The 26243-nt window shown below is 37.9% G+C and overlaps 1 protein-coding gene across 1 annotated transcript in view; it reads right to left on the bottom strand.

Annotated features, from left to right (window-relative positions):
* rims1b (regulating synaptic membrane exocytosis 1b) overlaps window positions 1-26033 on the bottom strand; it is a 109945-nt gene extending 83912 nt beyond the window's left edge. Inside the window, exon 1 of the mRNA XM_056458421.1 lies at window positions 25709-26033. Within this exon, the coding sequence (XP_056314396.1) occupies window positions 25709-25875 (167 nt within the window). The 5' untranslated portion in view covers window positions 25876-26033. The remainder of the gene's footprint in view (window positions 1-25708) is intronic.
* Window positions 26034-26243: the final 210 nt, after the last annotated feature.

The following is a 26243-nucleotide window of genomic DNA, read 5'->3' as shown; positions in this document are numbered from 1 at the left end:
AAGAGCAGAACAAAAAAAAAGAAAATGTATTCGGAACTCCAAAAGCCAAGAACATTATTTTAAGATATCAGAAAACCTCTGAAAACTTTGAGCTATAACAAACTTGCTAGTCAAAGTTTGTTGTGTGAAAGAACATTCCTTGCGGGATAGTAGAAGACAGGGGTGACCTCATTCTGCCAAGAAAGAAAGACAACACAGGGACGCCAAATTCCTGACTAAATAGTAAACTTGTGTTTGTGTGTGTGATGAAATCTATTCTAACATATTCTCTTTACAGAAATAAAAATGTCCCAACCTGATTTTAAAGAAGACTTCAGATGTGAGCATTATTGTAGTGATAGCTACAGTCCAAGAGCAGTGAAACTTGTCATTCACGTCAGTTGTATGTTACAGAGAAACTGCAAATCTTTAATGGGGTGGATTTTTCATTGACAATATTTTGCAGGATATGCCAGTATAAAGTTTCTTTATGGGTGAGTCATTGCACGTTTACATGGACATCAGTAACTATTTGCCTTAATCTGAATAAGACAATAGTATGTATAAGGTGTTAATGAGTTGCTTTTTGAATTTTCCTTTCATGATCCTGTTTTACATGTTACAGCACATTATTCGATTAACGTCATTGTCACCATGATATTCATAGTTCTTCTGGAGTGTCATGCATCATTTTGGGTGTTTCGTTTTTAATTTTTCAGCTTTAACTGCAGTTCGGCAGTTTCACTTTCATTCAGGAGCATTTCAATCATGCCCCTGTGACAAACTGAGGTATTGGTTGCGACTAAGAATTAAGGACTGGTGGAGGTGTGTTGTTTTAATGGAATTTGATACTGCACGCCGAATGGGAGAAAAAAAACCCTCTGCATTTCATGGTGTACAGTTGAAGTCAGAATTATTAACCCCCTTTGATTTTTTTTTTTCTTTTTTAAATATTTCCCAAATTACGTCGAATGGAGCAAATAAATTTTCACAGTATGTCTGATTTTTTTTTTTTCAAGAGAAAGTCTTATTTGTTTTATTTTATCTAGAATAAAAGCAGTTTTTAATTTTTTAAAAATCCATTTTAAGGTCAAAATTATTAAAGCCTTCAAGCTAATTTTTTTACTAGTCTACAGAGCAAATCATCGTTATACAATAACTTACCTAATTAACCAATCCTGCATTGTTAAAATAATTAACCTAGTTAAGCCTTTAAATGTCATTTTAAGCTGTATAGAAGTTTCTTGAAAAATAGCTAGTCAAATATTATTTACGGTCATCATTGCAAAGATATAATAAATCAGTTATTAGAAATGAGTTATTAAAACTGTTATGTTTAGAAATGTGTTGAAAAAAAATCTCTCTTTTAAACAGAAACTGGGGAAAAAATAAACAGGGGGGCTGATTATTCAGGGGGGCAATAATTCTAACTTCAACTGTATGTGTCTATGGTCCTTTACTGACTCGATAAGTACAGAGAAAAGTGTCAAACAGCTGTGTGTGTATGAAATATCCTGTCGCAAAACAGTGAAAAGTCCTACATGATGGTAATAGTTGATTAAGGTGTTTACATGTCTGTGCTGCACTTCAACTAGAATCGGCATACTCCACGTCTTAACCCGATTTCTGTTTAGATCGATTATGACCTTAATCGGATTAAACTAATCAAAAATCACTGTTTACATGGTAGTGTCTTAATCAGAGTATTGTCTTAATCATATTAAAATTATTTTAAAAAATATTGGTGTCCATGTAAAAGTACTCATTGTACCTTTATTGCTCACAAACATCTTTGAATTCTTTTTTCTTTCTTCTGTTGAACACAAATATGGTGGAAACATGTATTTGTTTTTCCGGTTACAAGTTTCTGACATTCGTCAAAACATCACGGTTTTCAACAGAACAAAGAAACTCATTAAATTTGGAACCACTTGAGGGTGGGTAAAAAGTGAGTGAATGTTTGAGTGAGCTATACCTTTAAATAACACTGATTCAAAAGCAGAAAAAAAAAGGTTGTTATGGTGTATTCAAGTCATGTTGGATAAATCTTATTTACAAGTAGAACGTACATGACTCGAAATTTTCTTGAAGCCCAGAGTTTCCAAGTTTGGGGAATTTAAATGAGAAACATGTCAGAATCACTGGAAGCAACATCCAACTTGTCAGGCTTTGTATTCATGAAAAAATAAATAAATAAACTTTTTGAAGCTGTGAGGATTGTAAGATAATAATTTATACACTTAAATACAATTACCTTAAAGTGCATTCATAAATTGTTTGTGAATAACACAAAACACACCATTTGCATTCATTTTCTTTAAAAAAACTCTGCAGTATTTTCCTGTTATGTATCAAAGAAAGGTACACCACCATCTTGTGGTGACAAAAGTGACTTAATTGTGCCAGACATCATAACTATGACAAGTGCCAAATGCTCTCTGCGTGGTTCAAATTAATCACTCAAAAAAACTGACTGAGTTTGAATAAGCACAGTTCGCATGGCTTTCTATTTCTGTACCATTCAAATAACCCATTTAAAAACACTGATTCATCCATAAAGGCCACTACTGTGTAGTTATATTGTGTCTATAACTTAACTTTCATAAAATAATTTATTGTTGAACCATAAAAGCTGTATCACATAGTTTTCATAATTAATGACACTAAATGCTGCTTGAAACTAAAATCTTTAGTGCTTATCCATTTTTGACAACTTCCAGACAAACAGTATCTAAAAACACATTTGAATAGATACCTTTCATAATGGAAATTCTAATATGATTAAAATCATTCAACCAGTCCCAAAAAAGACCACCTATCCTCTGTCTGCTGAACAACCTGTGTATAATAGATTTGTTGTGGGAAATTGCCACAAAACCAAAGCTCCAAAGTCCGCTGTTCACTTTAAAGAAACAAAGGTTTAAAAGAAATAAAATTATCAGTACTAATAGCCGCATTTCCAATGTCGAGCAAGTGCGCCCGAGAGGTTGAGCAGTGAGGCCAAAATCATGTCGCGTTTCCACTGTCGGGCTAGTGGCTCCGAGTACATCACGCAAACCCTGCCCCCAGGATGTCCCCCGAATCAAACATCACACAACTCACCCAGTTCAGCGGAAATCAGGCAGGCAGAAAAAGCACATCATCGCATAATCACAAAACGATTAAATCGAAGACAACCGAAAAAAAACAAATGACATTATGTCTATACGCACAAGTATTTTCATTTAATATATTTGTTTACTCGCCGACGATGGCATTGTGCATTGAGTGGTCTCGCCACTAACAGAGGGATGACGGAGGGAGCGCACCATCCATAATATAAAACCACAGAAATTTTCCGGTAATAACTCTGTATAAAATGTATTTTAAAACATCCCCGTTTTGACAGACGCCATCAAACATTCAGCCCAAATGCTCTGGAGAGACCCAAAACCAACACAATCTCACGGCAATTTGTAACTTTTTGATTTAGTGGCTAATTCGTATGAATTCATACGATCTAATTCGTACAGTTTAGTACGATTTGCTCATCCCCCAATGACGGTTGGGTTTAGGGGTGAGGTTAGGTGCAACGCCTCCTTTTTAAAATCATACAATTTCATACGACTGAACTTGTACGAATTAGCCACTAAACTGACAAAACGTAAAATGCTTGCGTTTTCTCGTGAGATCAGGCTGCCTAAAACATTAATTTTTTTCCTTGGTTATATGACACATAATAGGTAATTCCCCTTTATTTAAGAGAATGATTTAAGGATGTTGCATATTATTCAGTTATCTTAAGTAAAGGAAAGTGTTTCAGGACATAAGAGCAAGTAATAAAATATAGGCTATATTTCGTTGTGCTCAGCAGCTATCCACTAATAAAGCTCTACATTTAAAATTGCATTTTTAAATTTTACCACGTCATATAAAAACATAAACACATGTTTGAGGACATAGAACACAATTTTATGTGCAGTTTTTCCCAACCCGTTTGTAAATCAGTGCTGCAGGACTGGAGGACGGATAATAAGATAGCCTTGTTTCTAATGGTTTTACTCACCCAAAAAATGCTTCGTTTGCACGATTTGATTAATATCATCGTATCCAAATACTTTATAAATACTTCAAAACTCCTTAATTGTTTATTGTTTTTAGAAAATAACTAAAATCTTTTTTTTCAGATAGGCCTTAGTAAAATGAAAGTTTGAAATGGCTTGAAACGGTTTAATGAAATTGTATTATATACCTAAATTGTTTTAGCTTTTGTTTGTTCTATATTGGTTTATTTATTTAATGTGATTTATTATATTATATATAAAGAAAGAAAGAAAGAAAGAAAGAAAGAAAGAAAGAAAGAAAGAAAGAAAGAAACCCAGCCACTCATAGCATCAAGAGCTGTCAAATAAGCAGTCTTTCACCTGGTCTCACACATAAACACACATGCATCTAAACACGCACATTTCATGCACAAACACACCTTTTAAACTTGCCAAAAATTCTTTACAACCTTTACTGGCTGCTGTGTCTTTAATATGGTGTAAAGATTATTATGCGTTATTGAAATATCGAGGAGGATGCAGCTAAGAAATATTCATTCCTTTTCGGCTTAGTCCTTTTATTAATCTGGGGTTGCCACAGCGAAATGAACCGCCAACTTCCAGCTGCAACCCATCACTGAGAAACATCTATACACACTTAATCACACACATACACTACGAACAATTTAGCTCACCCAATTCACCTATAGCGCATGTGGACTTTGGACTTGTGAGGGAAACCGGAGCACCCGGAGGAAACCCACGGCAACATGAAGAGAACAGGCAAACTCCACACAGAAATGACAACTGAGGCTTGAACCAGCGACCTTTCTTGCTGTGAGGTGGCATTGCTACCCACTGCGCCACCGCCCAAAGAACTATCACTTATTAAATTAAAACTACTTTTTTATGCAACACACTTACATTTAAAAGGGAAACATAAGGGCGATCATAAGCAAAAAGACCCCTAGCCTTTAAGGTGCTTTAGGGAATATCTTAAACTGACCAGCTATATCTTTTTCTTTCCCTTATTTATTTATTATTTTTTTTTTTTGGTGCACGTACTCCTGTGGAATTGGAAAACTAGTGTAATGGCAGCATGCCATCTTTCCCAGATTCGGGCAAAGTCCGCCACTCCTTTCACTCCGCCCCGAAGGCCCAGCTGGCCCTATCAGGTCCCGGAAGTGACAGTGGAAATGCAACTGGCCCTGGCTCGCTCGCTTTAGGCACGATAAAGAAAATGCGGCTAATACAGACCCTTTAGGTATATATGTATACCTTTTGAAAATGTGCTGCTTCAGAGACAGATTCTGTATATTTATTTCTGAGAGTGTTGCACCAAAAACATGGATTACAATCAAAACAAATCAATTTGTTTACTGTCGGTTGTTGTTCACATCTATTTCAGTTTCCAGCTCACTCTTAATAAGCCGATTAACATGAGATCCTTTATTCAATAGAACATCTCACTTAACTGAGGAAGGTGACGTAGGAGAAATAATCAAACAAAGAATTGTTCACAAGTCATGCATTTAGACACTCATCGATACCAAGTAGATACATGGCCTAAAAGACACAAAGCTAAAAGTAATATAACTAAAAAAGGAAAATCCCACTCTAGTTTGTGTGTATTCTCAGCAGATTTCCTCATTGCTCTAGTTTTTATGATCCCAGCATGGCCTTAAAATGCCCCTCAGACATCAGAATCTCTCTCTCTTCTCTTTCTTTTTCGTAGACATGGCTAGTAATTATCACTCCTTGATTAAATAGGAAGAGTAGGTGTGAGCAAGACAGAATTGAAGGATAGACAGATGGATGGATCTATAAGGGAGAGAGAGAGAAGAAGGGCAGCACGGAAAAGGGAGGAGAACAGAGAAAAAGGACTATTTCCGTCTCGCTTGCTGATCCCTGCTGCCGCCTTGCCTGGGTGTTTCTTTATTTCTACTATTTTTTTCTGAAATTAATTGAAAGTGCCTAGTTAGATCGACACTGAGGACACACCACATACACACAAAAACAATCACACAATTATGATTTATCACACATTTAGGCTTTAAATTAGGGCTGCACAATATATTGTATCGGGATTGATATCGCTATGTGCGCATCTGCAATAGTCACATCGCACATCTAAATGTCAGTATTATAAATTGACCAGGAGCAACATTTGAAAACACTCACGATTTGTGGAGTCATTGAAACGTTTCAATCATAAAGTTATTAAAATAGTTTTCATTTATGTGTGTTTTTATCATTTAACTCAGATTAAAGTATTCAGGCATAAGAAATTATATTTTTTACATACTTTAAGAAATATTAATTATATATGTGTGTATATAAACTACTTGACAAAAGTCTTGTTGTCTATCCAAGTTTTTGGAACAACAAATAATAACTTGACTTCTAGTTGATCATTTGGTATCAGAAGTAGCTTATATGAAAAGCGAAGCCTCTAAACTACGCTTACTTTTCCAAAATAAAATATGATCATGCCTTGATTTTTAATTATTTAATTAGGACAGTAAAGTCTGACTTTGCTAAGACAAAATCTTGTCACTTAACAGAAATAATGTACAGTATAGAATATACTGAAGACATGGTGCAGTGGAAAAAGAATTAATATCATGTATGACTCCCATGAGCTTGGAGGACTGCATCCATACATCTCTGCGATGACTCAAATAACTTATTAATAAAGTCATCTGGAATGGGAAAGAAAGTGTTCTTGCAGGACTCCCAGAGTTCATCAGGATCCTTTGAATTCATCTTCAATGCCTCCTCCTCCACCTTACCCCAGACATGCTCAATAATGTTTATGTCTGGTGACTGGGCTGGCCAGTTCTGGAGCACCTTGACCTTCTTTGCTTTCAGGAACTTTGATGTTAAGGCTGAAGTATGAGAAGGAGCGCTATCCTGCTGAAGAATTTGCCCTCTCCTGTGATTTGTAATGTAATGGGCAGCACAAATGTCTTTATACCTCAGGCTGTTGATGTTGCCATCCACTCTGCAGATCTCTCGCACACCCCATACTGAATGTAACCCCAAACCATAATTTTTCCTTCACCAAACTTGACTGATTTCTGTGAGAATCCTAAGTCCATGTGGGTTCCAGTGGGTCTTCTGCAGTATTTGTGATGATTGGGATACAGTTCAACCAGTGATTCATTAGAAAAATCTACCTTCTGCCACTTTTCCAAATGGTCAACTAAAAGTGAAGTTGTTATTTGTTGCTCTACAACTGGCATTGACGACAGGACTTTTGTCGGGTAGTGTACACAGTACGGTGAGGATTATACCGTTTAATTTTACTTTAATTAAATAATTCAGTTTAATTGAATTATCAAAATTAAGTATCTGAATATTGTTAGATTTCCAGAATATTATAAAGTGCTGTATATTTTATTTGTACAGTATCGTTGCTCCACTATTTTTCTCAATGTTTGTATTAATAATAAAAAAATATTTTTAGATGCACTCCCTTACAAAACCATCCCAATGTATCTTAAATAATGAATTCTTCCCAAATAGATCATTTAATTTCACCTGGTGAAATTATACTCCATGTCGCAATATATTTCATAGAAAAAATAAAACATTGCAATGTCACTTTTTTCCAAATTTTAAATGATTTACAGTTGAATGGTAGTTATACAAATCTAAATTACAAATATCTACTGTAATATAGTTAGTATGGAACTACGGGTATTGCTATTTTGTTGACTATGATTTGCATTTCAATCACATGCCCACTCATTCTCAATAGAGTATTAGTAGACTGTCTGCCTAATATATGCATATACTATTCAAGCCATCTTTGTTTATATGGTGCTTTTACAATGTAGATTGTGTCAAAGCAGCTTAACATTGACGTTCTAGTAAATTGAAACTGTCAGTCCAGTTTTCAGAGTTGAAGTTCAGCTTAGTTCAGTTCAGAGTATTTTAACTTTCACTGAAAAGCCAATCTATCGATGCGCAGCACCACAAGTCCCAAATATGACACTACTGCACTAACAAACATTCAACTGACTATAAGATCTTAAAGTACAAGCAAAGTACATGTCAACTTACATTAAACCTAACAGCCTACTAATACTCTAATGAAAATTAGGTGCCATGTAGTTTAAATTTGTTAAAGGGACCATGAAAATAAAGTGATACTGAATTGTGTACAAACAGTGACATATTTATAATTAATTATTGAAAGAATTTATACCCAAACATGAGATTATGTATATTGTAAACTTCATAACAAGCAACGTTCATTCATAAAACTGAAATCTATATTTATCCTTTTGAAAAAAGATAAAGAGGAGCGGAAAGAAAGACAAGTATCGATCAGTGAATCAGCTCATAGCTTTAGAGCTATTATTATCCTTCATAAGGGAGGGGAAAAAAGAGTGGAAGTGATAGAGAAATATAATGTTACTAAAGGAGAGGCCAAAGACAAACAGAAAACAGTTTTGCACCATTGTTTAGAATTGTAGGTTATATTAAAAATAAAAGTACTCAAAGTGGAAACAAAGATGTTGTTATGGAAATGGTTGCAGTATAAGTCAGTGATGAGAAAATGCTGAAGTATTCACGTAATTAAAATGATTTGTGCTTGAGTATAAGAAAATTATGAATAACAGCCTACTTTATATAACCTTTCAGATTCTACAAAACTGAATTAATCAGAATAGCTAAACAATAAATTCTCTTCTTATAAAGCTGGCAATTAAATAAGCTTCATTACTGACTAAAAATTGTACCAAATAATTTAATGAAGAAATCAGAATAGTTTACAAACACATTTCGGAACTGATTGAAAAGAATGATTAAATCAGTTTAGTTGAACCGAAAGAACAACAGGCAAGGAATTGCTGATTGTCAAATATTCAGATACTCAGCTTCAACACAACTTCACATACTTATGATTCAGATTGGTCAGAAGATTTGATTTGTTCATCACTATCACATGATGCAGCTTTGAATTTATTGTTTAGTTTTTTTCTGAATGGTCTGGAGAAGTATCAGAGTATATTTTCTCACCAAAATAGTTCAATTACACAAACAACTATACCTCAAGTAAAGCAGAAATATACCACAAAACAAATAACACCTGATTAAACATCATTTTACTTATACTACGGAAAACAGCATAGCCTATCTGCCAACATTTAAGAGAAAGTACGTGCCTGTTAACAGGATCATGTCCACTATTTGTAAAAAAAAAAAAAAAAAAGAAATCCGGGAAACTGGAGCACCCAGAGGAAACCCACGCCAACACAAGGAGAACACGCAAATTCCACACACAAGTGCCAGCTCACCCAGCCAGGGCTCGAACCATTGACCTTGCTGTGAGGCATCCCACTGTGCCACCGTGACACCCTAGTTTAATGATTATATTTTATGTATTTATTCCAGTAAAATACCTAAAATAAGCAACATTACAATTGCAACTCAAATACAGCTGGAAAAAGACAGCACCGTTTTGACTTTGCTGTTTGTTGATAGTGTTTGTTGCTGTAGGGAACTTTTATGTATTTATAGACTAAGTGCCTTTAGTGCCTTTTGTAATGGACCTTATATGCCTACTCACTTATTCTCTCTCTCACTCCTTCTCTCTCTCCTGCAATTTCTCAATATTCAGTTACAAGACTTCCTGTTTTCTTATCTGATTTTCCATTTTTAAGTTGTTTAAAAATATCCCTCATACAGTTTATATAGGCTTAGGCTATGTCTTTGTGTACCCATATATGAGTGTGTATATTTAGAGCAGAAGCAGCCATTTGTGCTTGGATTTGTGACCAATACTCCCTACTCCTAAACTCAATCCTCACAGGAAATATTTATCAGTTTTACAATTTCAGAATATTTTGTTCTCTATGATTTATTAGTTGCTTTCCTCAAGAGGAAAAAATACAAATGTTTATATAAAACAAATGATTATGTATATTTACATATACTGGTATTGCAGTATCACTGGGAACATTTGGTCCCCACCACATGAGAAATACAAGGTATACACACACACACAGGTGTAATGATATTTATAGTTTACAGACTGTACATTCCATCTCCCTACGCCTGAGCTCAACCCATACATAAAAAAAGTGTAGAATATTTACATTTTACATTTTTAGAATGTTTCATTCTATGTGATGTTTGGGTCTTTTTCCTCATAAGGAATGTACTTTTTTTTTTTTTACAAATGAAAAAAAAAAAAAAATCAATCAATATAAAACATATATATATATATTATGTTTAACGGAGCAAGGAAATTTTTACAGTATGTCTGATAATACTTTTTCTTCTAGAGAAAGTTTTATTTTGGCTAGAATAAAAGCAGTTTTTAATTTTTTAAGAACCATTATATGGCCAAAATTATAAGCCCCTTTAAGCTATGTATTTTTTCGATAGTCTACAGAACAAACCATCATTTTACAATAACTTGCCTAATTACCCTTACCTGTTTAGTTAACCTAATTAACATAGTTAAGCCTTTAAATGTCACAATGTCACTTTAAGTTGTATAGAAGTGTCTTGAAAAATGAAAAATTTCTAGTGAAATATTTTGTACTGTCATCTCGGCAAAAATAAAATAATTCAGTTATTAGAAATAAGTTATAAAAAATATTATATTCAGAAATGAGTTAAAAAAATCTCTCCGTTAAACAGAAATTGCGGAAAAAAATAAATGGGGGGGGGGGGGGCTAATAATTCTGACTTTAATTTTATATATATATATATATATATATATATATATATATATATATATATATATATATATATATATATATATATATATATATATATATACATAATAATAATGAAAATATTCAATAATATTCAATCCAATATCTAAAAAATATTGTTATTTCAGTACTTGTGGTGATATTTGGTTCTCACAACGCAAGTAATACCAGGCGTAATACTATTTATACAGAGTGTACACATTCTATCTTGCTACCCTTAAACACAACCCCCACAGGAAACATTTAGCGTTTTTATATTTTTCAGAATGCTTCCTTCTATGTGATGTTTGGGCTGTTTTCCTTATAAGGACCAAAAAAATAAATAAAATAAATAAATAAATAAAAAATTAATATATAAATTGCTGGCAGTGTAGCTCAATGTATGGAATACACACACAGAAAGAGAGAGAATTCCCAGGCAAACCATGCAGAATGCTTCTTCATTAAACTTTCATGGTGTTGAGTGCTAAAAAGGCAACTTTTCTCTCCCTTTTCACCCACACTCTTTTCTCTTTTCACATCATGTAAGAGAATACCCTGTTTTTATACTCTTAATTTGTAAACATGAACCTAATAACAACCCAGTCTGGTTATTACCAGACACCTTCAAGACTATGAATTTCAGCTGATAAGTTTATTGAATCACCTGCTTTCTGGGTGTCCCCAAGGAAGTCAAATGATCTAAGCATTTATGTGCAAACATGAAATGGCTACTGGCTGGCTGTAATTATTAACTAGTCTATTCAGATCTTAATGAGGGCAGTTTAGTGCTAGAAAAACAAACGAAGCCATTTCCATCTCAAAGCAAACCCCCAAGTGCCACGCACCAACTCTTGCTCACACAAAATTAAATGTAAGTACGAATTCATGAGGGAAGGTAAGAGAAATAAACAGGTTTAAAATAGCGCAGGAACATCAACGGAAGCCTGTGACGAGTTCAATTTTTAAATATTTCAGCGAGGACTTCCAACTGCGAGCTATTTTCGGCTTCGATTCATTATTTAATGCTCACGTTTTCCCTCTCAGAAACCTGCCTTATGATAGGGGAAAAAAAGAGCTGAACGATAGAAGATGTTACAGTGTTTGCCATTGCAACAAACTGATCTTGGTAAGATGCATTATCTTTTTATAGGGATGTTTATTCCATAGCCAAGCTACTGTTCTGAGATGGGAGTCTGCCAAGAGGCTGCCCTCAGCAACTGAACCCGTTTCATAAGTAGAGGAAAAAATGGCTGACAGTGTTTTACTCTTAGTTGCCCCGGTGAAACAGAAACAAAGATGGCTAGCATAAATCCTTTACTAATATGATGCTAATTAAACTTACTTTTTAATAAATTATCTTACATTCTGTTGGTTATGTGAGAACTAGTGGCGGATGTTGACCACAGTATAACTTGCGAGCCAGACAATGTGCCATATTTTAAGATTTACTTTATTCATATCCTTAATTGATTTCATTTTCAATGCAATGCAACACTCCGCGATATCAAGAAGCAACCTAGTAATGAGCCCTATCATACACCCTGCGCAATAATGTGTTTTACATGATTTGTTGCCATTTTGAGACCAGCGCAACCGTAATTTTCATGTTTTGTGCACGTTGTTTAAATAGCAAATCCATTTGCATCACTTTGTGGACTCATGGGTGTGCTGGTCTAAAAGGGAGGTTTGTTAAGGAGCATTGTTGGCGCATTGCTATTTTGAGGAACTGAAATAGACTATGGCATTGTCCAACTGAAAGCAGGTCTAAAGTCCAGTGTAGAGCACGTTAGTTGTGCACCTATGCATCCAAAGACTTACACATTGTTTAATACACACAGGATGTACAGCAATAGACAAATATCTTTACATATGAAAAAAACTAAAGAATTAAAAAGTTACAAAAATTATTTTCTACATTAATATAAAAACCACTGCCTCCATGCCTTCATCATCTCAGATGGACTTTTTTTTTCAGTTTATCCATGACAATTTGCTTTTGTTTAATGTTATAAGTTTAAATGTGTCCACCTGTCAGGTTTTGTACCATATGTGGCATAAGAATAGGACGTGTGTTTGGATATAAGATGATATAATGATGATATAGATGATATAACATATATTATTGTTCATTTATTCATTTTCTGGAAATTAGAACAGAATTTAGAAATAGTTTAGAAACAAATCTTTGCGTTTAACAAGCCAAATTAAATATGTAGGCTAATGGATGTCTCCAGTGGAGTGTGTACAACACCATTTCCTTATCCACGAAAGTAAAGAGTTAAAGTAAAGAAAAAGTAAAGAGGCCAGATGGAGGAGGCTCCTTCTTTATCCTTGTGCAGATGGTCTGTTTAACTGTTTTCTCACTAGTAAAGCATTCAGTTTTTCCACTTACAATGTTCTTCATGTAAATAGCAAATGCACCATGGCCCGATGCAGCTTTGGAGTAAATGCCAGTAAATACGTTTGGAGAAAACAAGGCACCCCTCATTACCAGGTTAAAACCATCCCTACAGTGAAGCATGGTGGTGGCATCATGATGTGGGGATGTTTTTCAGCAATGGGGGAAAGTTGAATGCAGCAATGTACAGAGACATCCTGAATGAAAACCTGGTTCTGAGTGCTCTTGACCTCAGACTGGGGCAACGATTTATCTTCCAGCAGGACAATGACCCAAAGCACACCACCAAAATATCAATGGAGTGGCTTCACAACAACTCGATGAATGTCCTTGAGTGGCCCAGCCAGAGCCCAGACCTAAATCCTACTGAACATCTCTGGAGAGATCTGAAAAAGGCTGTACACCGTCGCTTCCCATCCAACCTGATAGAGCTTGAAAGGTACTGCAAAGAGGAACGGGCAAAAAATCTTGTGGCATCATATTCAAAAAGAGGCTGTAATTGCTGCCAAAGGTGTATCAACAAAGTATTGAGCTAAGGCTGTGAATACTTGTACATGTGACTTTTCAGGTTTTTTATTTTTAGTAAATTTGCAACAATTTCAAAAAATCTTTTTTCACATTGTCATTATGGGGTATTATGCGTACAGTTTTGAGGAAATAAATGAATTTAATCTCTTTTGGAATAAGGCTGTAACATTAAAAAAATGTGGAAAAAAGTGAAGCACTATGAATACTTTCCGCATGCACTGTACTTCAGACAAAATAATTCATAAGGCCATGATTATAACTTTAACGTGTTTTCAGGATTCAATCTCAAGTGCCCAGCCAAAGTTACCATTTCCACTTGGTATAAACAACCATTAAACCAAGCAAAGACTCACAAAAGCCTTTGAAAAACAAGTTAGTCGGGTGCCAAGACCGAATAAAAACTCCCAAAGAATAATGTAACTGGAAAAGACAAAAAGACAAGCAAGATGAAGATGAATAAGCAATTTAGTTAAAAAAGCAAACATTTCAGAGTCAATGCTAAGCTAACTATCTGAATCTATTAAAATGCACTGTTTTTATCAGAAGTGTACAGATTAAGAAAAATCCTTCATTCTCTTTTAATTCATTCATGCTCCACATCCTTTTTGTTTCAAATCAAACAAATGTGAATGATGTGGATGAAAACTAGGGGTGGGAGAAAAAATAGATTTATCTTGATTCTTTCTCTAGCAATTCTGGTTCGATTCTCAAAGGTTCAGAAGTGGTTCTGTATACAAAATAGATTGTGATGGTGTATATGCTGCAAAAACCACTTAATTTGGACAAACTGAGGAACCGGATGATGAGGTTATGCGTTCCCACGGTGCTGCCAGCCACCGCGTCATGATGAGCTGAGATGGCAGCCACGTAAACCTTGAGTGTGGAGGGCGACAGCCTGCTCTCCAGCTTCTCTTGGAGGAAAGAAAGCACAACGCGGATCTGGCGTTTCGGGCGTCTTCTCTGCGAGAGACGCACCATTCAGTGAATAGACTCCACTTCAGGGCTTAGGTGCGCCTCAGTGATGTAATTAACCACCGCAGTCGGTAAGTTACCTAAGTCTTCCTCGAGTCTAAGGACCACACGTGGAGGTTCCAAAGGTTGAGGCAAGGGTGCCAGATGGTGCTCTGTCCCTGAGAGAGTAGGTCCTCTCTCAAAGGGATCTGCCAGGGGAGGGCCATCATGAGGAGGGAGAGTTCTGACATCGAGGTCTAGGGGCGCAACTAGCAAGACCTGCTGATCATCCTCCCTGACCTTGCACAGTAACTGCACGAGCAGGATCACTGGGGGAAATGCATATTTGCGCATGCCCCGAGGCCAGCTGTGGGCCAGTGCATCCGTGCCGAGAGAGCCCTCGGTCAGGGAAAAACAACTGGCAATAAGCGTTCTCGGGGGAAGCAAACAGATCGATCTGGGCTTCCCCGAATCGTGCCCATATCAGCTGAACAGACTCGGGGTGGAGTCTCCATTCTCCGAGACGTAAAGGCTGCCACGAGAGTGCGTCAGCTGCACGGTTTAGCTCGCCTGGAATGTGAATGGCAGTGATTTCAGCCACGTATGACTCCAGAGGAGCAGTCGGCGGGCCAGCTGAGACATGTGGCGAGAGCAAATACCCATGCAGTTGATATCCGCCACCATTGCTGTGCTGTCCGTTCTGACCAGCCCGTGCTGCTGCTCCAGCACCGGAAAAAAAAAAACGGTGGAGAGCGAGGAATACTGCCAACAGCTCTAGGCGATTAATATGCCAATGCAACTAGGTTCCATTCCACAGGCCCGCAGCTGCATCCCCGCAACACACAGGACTTTGTATTGCCAAGCTCGACCTTCGAACGCAAACCGCAGAAACTGACGGTGGCGTGGAAGAATGGAGACATGGAAGTATGCGTCCTTCAGGTCTATCGCTGCAAACCAATACTGAGGACAAACGCACCGGAGGATGCGCTTCTGCGTGAGCATTCTGAACGGCAGCTTGTGCAGACAGCAGTTCAAAACATGCAGATCTAGGATTGGCCGTGACCCACCGCTCTTTTTGGGCATGATGAAGTACGGGCAGTAAAACCCTCTCTCCATCTCGGCTGGAGGGACCGGCTCGATTGCATCCTTCTCCAGGAGGACAGCAATCTCCTCTCGCAAGACAGGGGCGGACAGGTGGCTGACCCTGGTGAAATACACACCCGTGAACTTGGGGAGCCATTTTGCGAATTGAATTGCGTAGATGAGTCTGATTGTGCGTATAAGCTACCGCGAAGTGCTGGCCCATGCCAACCAGGCAGGCAGAGCTCTTGCTAATGGACTCATCGCTACAAACACTGACGTACCAGCAGTGGGGCAGCGCGGAGTGGGTGTGCTGATCCGGGAAGCATGAGGGTCCCGCAGAAGAACTAAAGGCGAGAGATTCACTCTCCCCTCGCACCCAAGCTCCGGAGGGGGGGCTCGAGGGGTTGGAGAAAGGAGACCATCCTCCCAGCGCCTGTGAGCGTCACAGACTGGCAGAGATCGGGCTGTCACATCTGGGGAAGTGGAAAAGTGCTCTTTCACTGATGTTTGCGAGGCACTGAATAGTGGCGTTGAAAATGGGGCCCTCCAGCGGGGAAAGAGCAAATTCCCTCTTCTCCGGATGACCTGTCTCAGGGACTCTTCGCGGTCCGTTTACCGGACTTATTGGTGCCCTGGGCAGGGGGGCTGCCTACTTCCGAGGTGCTCAATGCGCCTGCTTTGCCGGAGGCGGGGCAGCTCTCGTAGGCGGGCGCCCTCGGCGAGGAGCAACAGATGTGGATGGCTCGGCGGGCGGAGCGGGCTTACGGTTCTGCCGATAGATGACATTACCCATCGCATCAGACTGCTTTCTCACCGCCTTGAATTCCTGGGTAAATTCACCGACAGTAACGCCAAACAGGCCAGCCTGGGATATGGGGGAGTCAAGAAAGCGAACTTTGTCAACTTAGCGCATATCAGCCAGGTTTAGCCAGAGGTGGAGCTCCTGGACCACTAATGTGGACATCGTCCTCCCCAACGCACACGCAGCAGACTTAGTGGTCCGGAGAGCAAAGTCGGTTGTGGTGAGGAGCTCGTGTAGCAATCTTGGGTCGGACCCACCCTCATGCAACTGGGCCAGCGCCTGCGCTTGGTTCCTCTGGTAGGTGGCCATAGCATGCAAGGCGGAAGCAGCCTAGCCCGCAGCCTTGTAAGCTCTAGCTTCGAGGGAGGCAAATAACCTACAACCTTAGGACAAGAGACGAGGCGGACCCCGCCAAGAAGAGGCACCACGCGGACAAAAATTGACCGCAATGGCTCGCTCGACCTGAGGAATCGCCTTATACCTGGCTGCTCCACCGCCAAGAGTGGTAAGGGAGGAGGAACACGCAGCACGGGCAGAAAAAGGTGCCCTCCAGGACTGCGTGAGCCTACTGTGCACCTCCGGGAAGAAGGGGACGAGAGGCTTTGAAGGCTTGGCCCTCTTTTCCTCTACGTAGCACCCATCTAGTCGGTCCGGCCGCGGAGCTGGGGGATAAACCATCTCCAACCTCACGGCCAAAGCAGCCCAGGAAAGCACAGCTAACATGTCCGTTTCAGGATCCGTTTTGACACCGCTCACCTGACCGGAGGGGGGAAGCGGGTCTGGATCCTTGTTGGACAATGAAAGCCCATCCTCTGATGCAGCAGTGGATGTCTGGTCCCTGGTGTCATCAAGCGTAAGGGCTACCATCTGGTTAGACGCATCGCTTCCTCCCTTTGAAGCTTGGATGGAGCGCTTGGAGGAGCGGGAAGTCTGCGGGCCTGGAGGCGGCTGATAATATCTCACTGGAACCCTCAGACCTGCCCGAGTGCCCGCTGCAGTGCAGGGGACATCCTGAGAAGGACATGCTGCACGACTGTGATGCTCTTTTAGGAAATTTGCAATTTTATACGCACCGCTCTGGAGGACTGGACCCAAAGAACTCCAGGCAAGGTAGAAACCCAGCTTGACTGTCTGTCACCACGTGTGCACACTCTGGACCAGGAGACCACTCTTGTTCGCTCGAAATCGCTGGATAACAGCAGGAGGAACCCTCATCGACTCTCTCAGAAAGCTGTAGAAGTCTCTGAAGTGAAAAGGATGACTCATCTTGCTTTCGCTGTGCTTTTATGCGAAATTGATTGCAACAAGCATCATGTGCGCAAGCTGACGCTGCCAATTTATTTGGCATTTCATTGGTCCGTTTACATACTCTTTCAGATGATTGGCTTTCTGAACGAATTCCCTATACATGGATTAAAAATCCACTATAGCATTGAAGTTCCCCATCCGAAGGGGAACCTTATAATTCCAAGGTGACGACATGTCCCATAATGATCGTTTGTTACTCGAGTAGGTGGAGAGAAGGTGTTCTCTTGGGATGTTTAAACACATTGTACTACATTTACACTACAAAAGCAATCACGCTGAACTCAAAGATTAAAAATGTGTTATTCCACTGCATCTGCACTCAGTGTTATCCACTTGTGATTGGATTGCCAAAAATCCATCTTAATATATATAGTATAAATGGGAGCTAAAAGGGACATTAGACAATTAATAACCCTAAAATCTCTTTTCTGGTTTTTCTGAAAAAGCACTGGTGGTATTTATTTTCTCCATTCAGTCATTGCAGAGCCCAGCAAGACTCACTGTTCTGAACAAGCTGTTCAACTAAGAACAACTCCTCAAGGGAGGAGCTCTGTGAGCTAACAGATTTGCAGGAGGACCTGTCCAAATAATTTCTATCATTTCGAGTTGAGTTTTGGCTCATTTATTTTAGCATAAACACACAAGCCAGACTAATTTGAGGAAACATTCATGCAAAATATGTTGCTTCTTGCATGTTTCATGGAACTTTTTGAAGTGAGGGGTGCTAAAATGTGCTCAATTTTCTCCAAAACAGTTGCAATGTATAACTGTATTGGTTGTATGTACCGTGTAATGGCAGAAATATCTGGTTATTAGCACTAATAGGTTCAAGTTTTATCAGGTTTGAGACATAAACAACCAGCACCTAAATTGCAAATGGTCATTAATCAGATCAGACCTGCAGAGAGCAAACAGCTCTCAGACATGTTTCTCCAGCTCCCTTCTATATCAGAGGTTGCCACACATAGGAATTAACTGTCAATTACAGCTGCATTAGTCATTGCCTTGGTAATGCAAGTGTAAATAGCAATATAAAAGATGATCAGAAATTTTTGGACAAATAATTACTTTGTTGAATGAACCCTTTCAGGAAAAAGGCTATGATGTGTTTAATGGTCATCAGCATTATTTTTAAACGTATGTACATTTTTATGTATTCATGTATGTATTATATCATCTTTGCATCAAGTTACAAAAAAGGCAGTTTTTGTAAGGCATTTGAAACACAGTGTCTATGGGCAGGAAAGTAAATGTGTAAATGTGACATTGTTCTCTATTGACAATTTTTTTTCTGAAAGTCTTGATAACACCATTGTCAAGTTTTTCTTTTATTATTTCAGCAAATATATTTGTAAAAAATAAAATAAAATTTGAACTCTCCCATTCACTGCGCTCTAAGTTTACCCAACTATGATGACTTCCGCTACTGAGAAAGCCGAAAATGTAAAAAGTGTCTATAACAAATAAATAAATAATAGCGTGCTTCCATCTATCCGGAACTGACAAGACGGGCAACAGAAATGTGACATCATGCACGCACACGCGTGCTCAGTCGGTATGATGATAAAAAAAGAGGCTTATCACACACACTACAACCAATTGTTCAATTCACATACACTGCATGTCTTTGGACAATGAAGTGCAACCGGAGCACCCGGAGGAATCCCATGTGAACAGAGGGAGAACATGTAAAGACCTCACAGAAAGGTCTCCTGGCTTTGCTTGAAGCACTTGAACCAGAGGCCTTCTTGCTGTGAGGGGACAGCTAATCGTGCTGCTAACCGTGCCACTGTGCAGCCCCCAAATTATTTCAGTATTACACAGAAAATCAGTGAAACTACTATGCCTTTCGTTCAATGCAAATTTTTTATTGGATTAAGTGGTTTCTGGGTTTAACCCCTTTTATTCATCCATTCATTCATTTTCTTTTCAGCTTAGTCCCTTTATTAATCAGACGTTGCCACAGCAGAATGAACCACCAACTTATCCAGCATATGTTTTATGCAGCGGATGCCCTTCCAGCTGCAACACATCATTGGGAAATAGCCATACACACTTATTCACACACATCCACTACGAACAATTTAGCTTACTCAATTCACCTATAGCACATGTCTTTGGACTGTGGGACAAACCGGAGAACCTGGAGGAAACCCTTGCAAACACGGGGAAAACATGCAAACTCCACCAAGAAATGCCAACTGAACCAGCTGGGGCTCGAACCAGCGACCTTCTTGCTGTGAGGCGATTGTGCTACCCACTGCACCACCGCGCTGCACCCATTTTATTCATTTTGCCTTACTGCAAAAAACAACCCCGCTAGAAAAAATTAAATATATAAAATACATATGTTTTGCAGTAGTTTTTGTACTTCAAACCAACGTTCATCATGTCATGTGACTACTTTTTTTGGAATTCAGAGTTTGATTATCAACTTGTGTGGCATTAATAGCCATACTGAAAGCACAAGCAGATAGTTTACTTGATATCCCACAAATATAATATAATTAGCAGTAGCATAGCCTTATGTTTTTTCCAGTGCTGGGTTGGGACTGGAAGGGCATCCGCTGTGTAAAACATATGTCAGAGTAGTTGGCAGTTCATTCCTCTGTAGTGAGCCCTGATAAATCAAGGACTAAGCCAAAGGAAAATGAATGAATAAGTTGCCTTGTTACATGCATTTAGTTTAGTCCAAATTACAACTTTAATTTATAGTAAAATTTGTTTGTTTTTTCCTAAATAAATAATTAGGATGAACCAGTAACTCAGAGGTAATTCAATTAATTCATGTTCTTTAAAAAACAATGTTTTATCTTTGAGTGAGTGTAAAATGTTTCCTTGGGCAGAATAATAATAATATTAATATTATAATAATAATAACAATATAGATTATATTATAATAATAATATTTTGATTAAAATTAAATTACATTTTGCAGTTTCAATTAAGTCAAATCTATAATTTGAGGAAAAATCATCACTTTAGCTGTAACAATTTTTCTTTCTTTGTCCAAAGCAAAACTATATTATCTTGTACGGGTAAACAAAAATAAATCCAAAATAAAAATCTACATTTTACCAAAGTAAAAAATAATTAGTGGTTTGTATAGTAAACAATATTTTATTTTGTGTGAATGTCATTTTCTCTTGACCACAACATGTTAAATGTTGACCCAAAGTTAAATTATACTTTGAAAAAACTACCAATTGTAGCTGTTACAATTTACAATATTTTTATGTTAGTTTAAAGATATATTTAAATATATATATATATATATATATATATATATATATATATATATATATATATATATATATATATATATATATATATATATATATATATATATATGATCAGACACACTCAATGTGAAATGGCTGCAGGTGTGACATAAAACATTTATTTGTAATTTACAGGTCTGAGCCCTGAGGGGGAAAAAATTTTTTCGTTAAAAGGATAGTTCACCCAAAATCGAAAATTCTGTCATCATTTACTCGCCCCTTCGCTTCTTTCAAACATGTCTGATTTACTTTCTTTTGTTGAAGAAGAGGCTGGAAACCTGTAACCACTGAATTGCATAGTATTTGTTTTTCGCATGGGTGTCAATGGTTACAGGTTTTCAGCTTTCATCAAAACATCTTCTTTTGAGTCCAACACAATAAACAAACTCATAAATCTTTGAAACCACCTATGTGTGAGTAAATAGTAAGTTCATTTTCATTTTGAGTGAACTACCCTTTTAAGGTCTTAGCTGAAACTGATTTGGAGATGTTTGAGTGATTTCATTTTAGTTGTTCTTACAAAATTATCATTAACTTTTTTTATCCTAACTCTGCATACTGACATACAAATGCAACATGAACATGTGAGCATCTGTTTGTGATTGTATATGAAGGCACATAATTCATGACCTGACCAGGTGTTGCATTCGCACATCACCTCTAAATGATTAGCTCTGACATGTTCTCAAGGCTTCCTGAAACCGTTTGAACAGCTTTATTACAGGGTTTATCTGCCCCAGCTGCTCAGTTCTCAGCAAAAAAACTAAGATAAAAAAGCCTTTCATCAAATACCACTTCTGACAAAAAAAAACTAAAGGAAAAACATATAAATTACACATAAACAGTAAATCATCCACCATTTATTACAAGGAAAAATAACACAAAGGATGCAGAAATGACCAGAACACTACTATCAGGCACTATCTAAACAATCTCAACTAAATAGTTATGTGCATTATGGCTTTAAGTGTAAAAGTTAAGCTAACTGAGAAAATAAATGGCCTCTGTCATGTATAATTGATGTAGTGTCTGAAATAACACGCTGTATAGGTACTATGAGTCTTTGATTATATGATAAGGTTTATTACAAAAGATCATTATGAGTGGGTGAATATAATATAAAATGCATGCAGTTTGCCATGTACTGTATTTGTATGGGAACATTAGAATTCAGGGTCCCACTTTATATTAAGTGGCTTTAACTGTATTCTATAAAAAATATATGATCAATTAGTCCTGACAGTGTGTTTTTAGGTCATTATAACTGATTAAAGTTAATGGTGTTCTAATTTAATTAGAGTTAAGTAATTAAGTTATGCAAGCTGTTTTAAGTCAGTTTAACATAGTATAAGTTCAATGGACTCATAAGGTTAATTTGATTCAGCTTAAACAATTAAGACAACCAGGATTTTTTTTTTAAACTTATATCAAAATATGTACAACGTACTTATTGATGTTGAAAATAATAACAGATGTAAAAGCATGGAGGTAATAAAAAAAAAAAAGTACAACGTATGCAATTAGCAGGGATGGGCAGTTTTTATGATACAAATATTTCAAATACATATTTCCAATATAAAATAGAATTTTTGTAATTTGTATTTGATATGATTTATGAAAATGGCTTAACATTTTGTATTAAAATACTTTAGTGTCTTGTATTTTTTAAATACTTTAAAATACTTTGTAAGAAGTCTACATGATGACATCATAAAAATGTGGTCTCTGATTGGTGCTTTCTTTGTTATTTGCCTAAGCTTGAGATCAGAACAAAAAAATTAACTAATATTAAAGAAGGTGGTCAATGCTTGGAGTATGGTTGGAAATTCTGCAACACACATAAAGAAAAACAAAGACAAATGGAATGTTTGGGAGAAATTCCACTAATTGAAAATAGTACACCACACAATGCTAAGACCAGTAATATGTAATGGCAGTATAGTGTACAATTCATCAGCATCTTTGCTTAGGAAATGAAATGGAATAAAATATTGTTACAAAAACAGGAATATGGAGCCTACAGTACATAATCATCCTCAGTCTTAGTACTGCAGATGGAAATGCAGAGAAAAATAAAATAAAAAACACCTAAAGATGGTGTACTAGTGTTCACTAAGGGGGTAAAACTGAGACACTTCCTGTTAAAGAAGAACTGAAAAATTATTTGGAGAATGAGTAAACTGCACAAATAATAGTAGTTTTAGATGGATTGATGTAAATGCTAAGAAAATAAGTCAAATAACATTAAAATAAGTCCTGCAATACTTTATTGGCAGTTTCAAATGCCAATAGTTCATCTGTAGGTTGTGCATTAAAGAGTAGAATTGCAAAAACAGCATGATTTATAGAAATGACTAAGATTGAAGGTTGTAGTAGTTTTCAGAAATCATGTTTTTACATTAAGCATTGAAGATCTCAATAGCAAAAATAAATAAATAAATAAAAACAATTGTAATATTTAATATTGCAAAAAAACTAAAATAACCTCTTCACCCTTTTAAAATATAAAACTTAAGGAAAAGTGTTCATTTTACTGGCCACGCAGTGGATGGAAACACAATGAAAAGATATAGTACTATGTTCCAACTCATTATCTGCATTACATGGTTTTTACAGTGGTTAAAGAAATCATCTTCAAGACAGGACTTTCTGCATGTCAATCATTGTTTACTTCACTAAGTCAGTTTAATGGTGAAGGGACTGATCGAATATGTCTAACGATGGAAGGTTTGCAAAGAAATTAAATGCTCCCTTTTAAAGTATTTTGTAGTATTTTCAAAATACAAAAAAAAAAAGTATTTTATTTTGATAATTTGTTGTGACTGCTGTATTTTGTAGTTTATTTAGATACATGTAAAACTAAGGGTATTTGGTATTTTATTTTAAAATACATTTCAATGTATTTTATGCTCATCCATGGCAATAAGAACATACAAAAGTGGGACCGAATTCAGGAGTTCAAAACTCCTTTACTGTGGCGTAGTTTGTCATCGAGGTACTTTTTGCCCACTGTTTTTAGAAATCCAGAGCTAGCACTCTTTGGACTTTCGGTTATTTTGTATTGTATACAAACAGCCATATTCAAATGCAGTGTGACTTTTGTGTATAACACATAATGCATGCAAATATGGTGTACTGTCAGTCTTTTTAAGCTATGCATTAACATTGATTTATATTCTGTATAGGTCTAAAAATGGAAACTGTTGCATAACCCACCTTAGAGTTTATACTTTCTATTTAGCATGCTTCAATTTATGCTTAATATATTTAAATCAGATTTAGGCTTACTGTATGTGAACAGAGCAGTTGCTTATTTCATAGAAAAAGACTACACATTCTTTAAAAAAGGGTACCACATATTCCATTTTCGAAAGCACATGATCCAATAAGCATGTAAGATTAAGATTATGGTAAATCTGTATCCGTATTTTCCACATCTGTTTGCTTTAATATTGTTGACGTGAACCACAGAGAAGGTGACATATGGACAAGCACTAGGTCAAAGGTGGCTAGTAGTAAACAGATATTGAGACAAATGTTCTTTTTGAACTACGCTTTTCCTTACAGCACAGGCGAGCACCAATATACCCCACTGCCACACATTTCCAGGGTTGGCTGAAGTCGTGATACAGTGGTGTCTATGACTCAATCGTGGCATGGTCAAAGCTATAGATTACCATTTCCGTTGCAGATTAGTCGTCATAGGAAAAAAATTACATAACCTCGCCTCAATTTTCTGTCACGTCACTTCCGTCTGAAGTGTAACTGTGAGGGAATACGCGAAGAGCCATCACCAGAGCTCGACGTCAGGTCCTTCTTCAAATCATTCAAGCTGACAAGAGGGAGTGAGAGACTGCTTTTCACACGAGGAGAACTTGTATTTTAGATCTTCAAGCACTAGATAATCACTACAGCTGCAACTTTCGATCGTCTTTGTATCTTGAAGACACACATTTTACTTTGCAGGCATTCTCATGCATCAGTTAAGAGCCTGTAAGCGAAATAATCGCGAGCCAATCACGAACCACACCCCGGTTGTAAAGCGGCTACTGTAAATTCACTTTCCTTGTAGGTGTCTGTATATATTTACAGTAGACATGACACGAGACATTTTAGCTTATGTAGTTTTAGGTGTATCAGACTAGCTGTGCTTTCTTTCTTCACACACCAGCTTGCACGCCTGATGCAAGCCTTTCGGCAAGTTAACATTCGCCGTGTGTTGTGGGTGAAGAAGAGCACCTTGTGTTGCCCCTGGAGGTGCATCGGGTGGAGTGGGGTGGCACGCCGTTGCGAAGTATGATTCATCCTCGCGCTTTGTCACGCCCCATCTCCCCGTCTGATTTCCATGGTACACCTGTAACTCGCCTGACCTCAAATCTGGCTAATTTCAACACGCTCACATTGCAAAGACTGTTAAAACCAAACTATAAAAGGCTCATCTGTTACATTAACTCCTGCTCTCCATGCAGTGGAGGCCATTACAACCAGACGCTTTCATCCAGCTGAAGATGCTTGGAGACTCGCGCGTTTGTAACCTACAAAATCATTCTTTTGGAGAGTCATGTATCACACGGTACGGGTAGTCAAAAGTCAATGAAACCGATCTGGACACACAAAGGAAATCGTTCAGCCCTTACTTTAGCATGGCTTGTTCCTTCTCCTCTTCTTCCCTTTGCCGAACCATCACTGCCATGATGACTTCTCTTTCCTCCTCCGTGAGGTGGCTCAAGTCCGGCATATCAGGCATGGGAGCCGGCACGGTGGGTGGGCGAGGGCCGCTTTGGGGCCCTACCGAGGCGGACATCTTTTGCCCCGCTCCCAGGCGAATTTATTGGCAGTATCCCGAGCGCTGGAGCCACACCTCACGACATGGTCCACGGATAGAGCAGCGTTCTATGAGAATAGTGCAAATCTCGCATGGTTTCAGGCACCCACAACTGTGCTTTTGTTTCTCTTCGTGTTTTTTTTCCAACCCACCCCTCCTCTTTTCTCGCTACCCCCACCCCCCGCCTCTCCCCTCCACCTCCAGTTACGGGAAGCCCATCATCTCTACGCCCGGAGACGACGCAAACAGAGGGACTCCGGCATTAGCTAGCAGATCTGTGATTTCCCCCTTCACTGAACCGGGGGCTCGGTATTGGGCGAAGGCAAAGGCGGAGTCCGTTTCTCTCT

The sequence above is a fragment of the Danio aesculapii genome, chromosome 1, assembly GCF_903798145.1.
Source record: "Danio aesculapii chromosome 1, fDanAes4.1, whole genome shotgun sequence".
Lineage (NCBI taxonomy): Eukaryota > Metazoa > Chordata > Actinopteri > Cypriniformes > Danionidae > Danio > Danio aesculapii.
The sequence above is the reverse complement of the archived record's forward strand: the minus strand, read 5'-3'. Positions and strand labels throughout refer to the sequence as shown.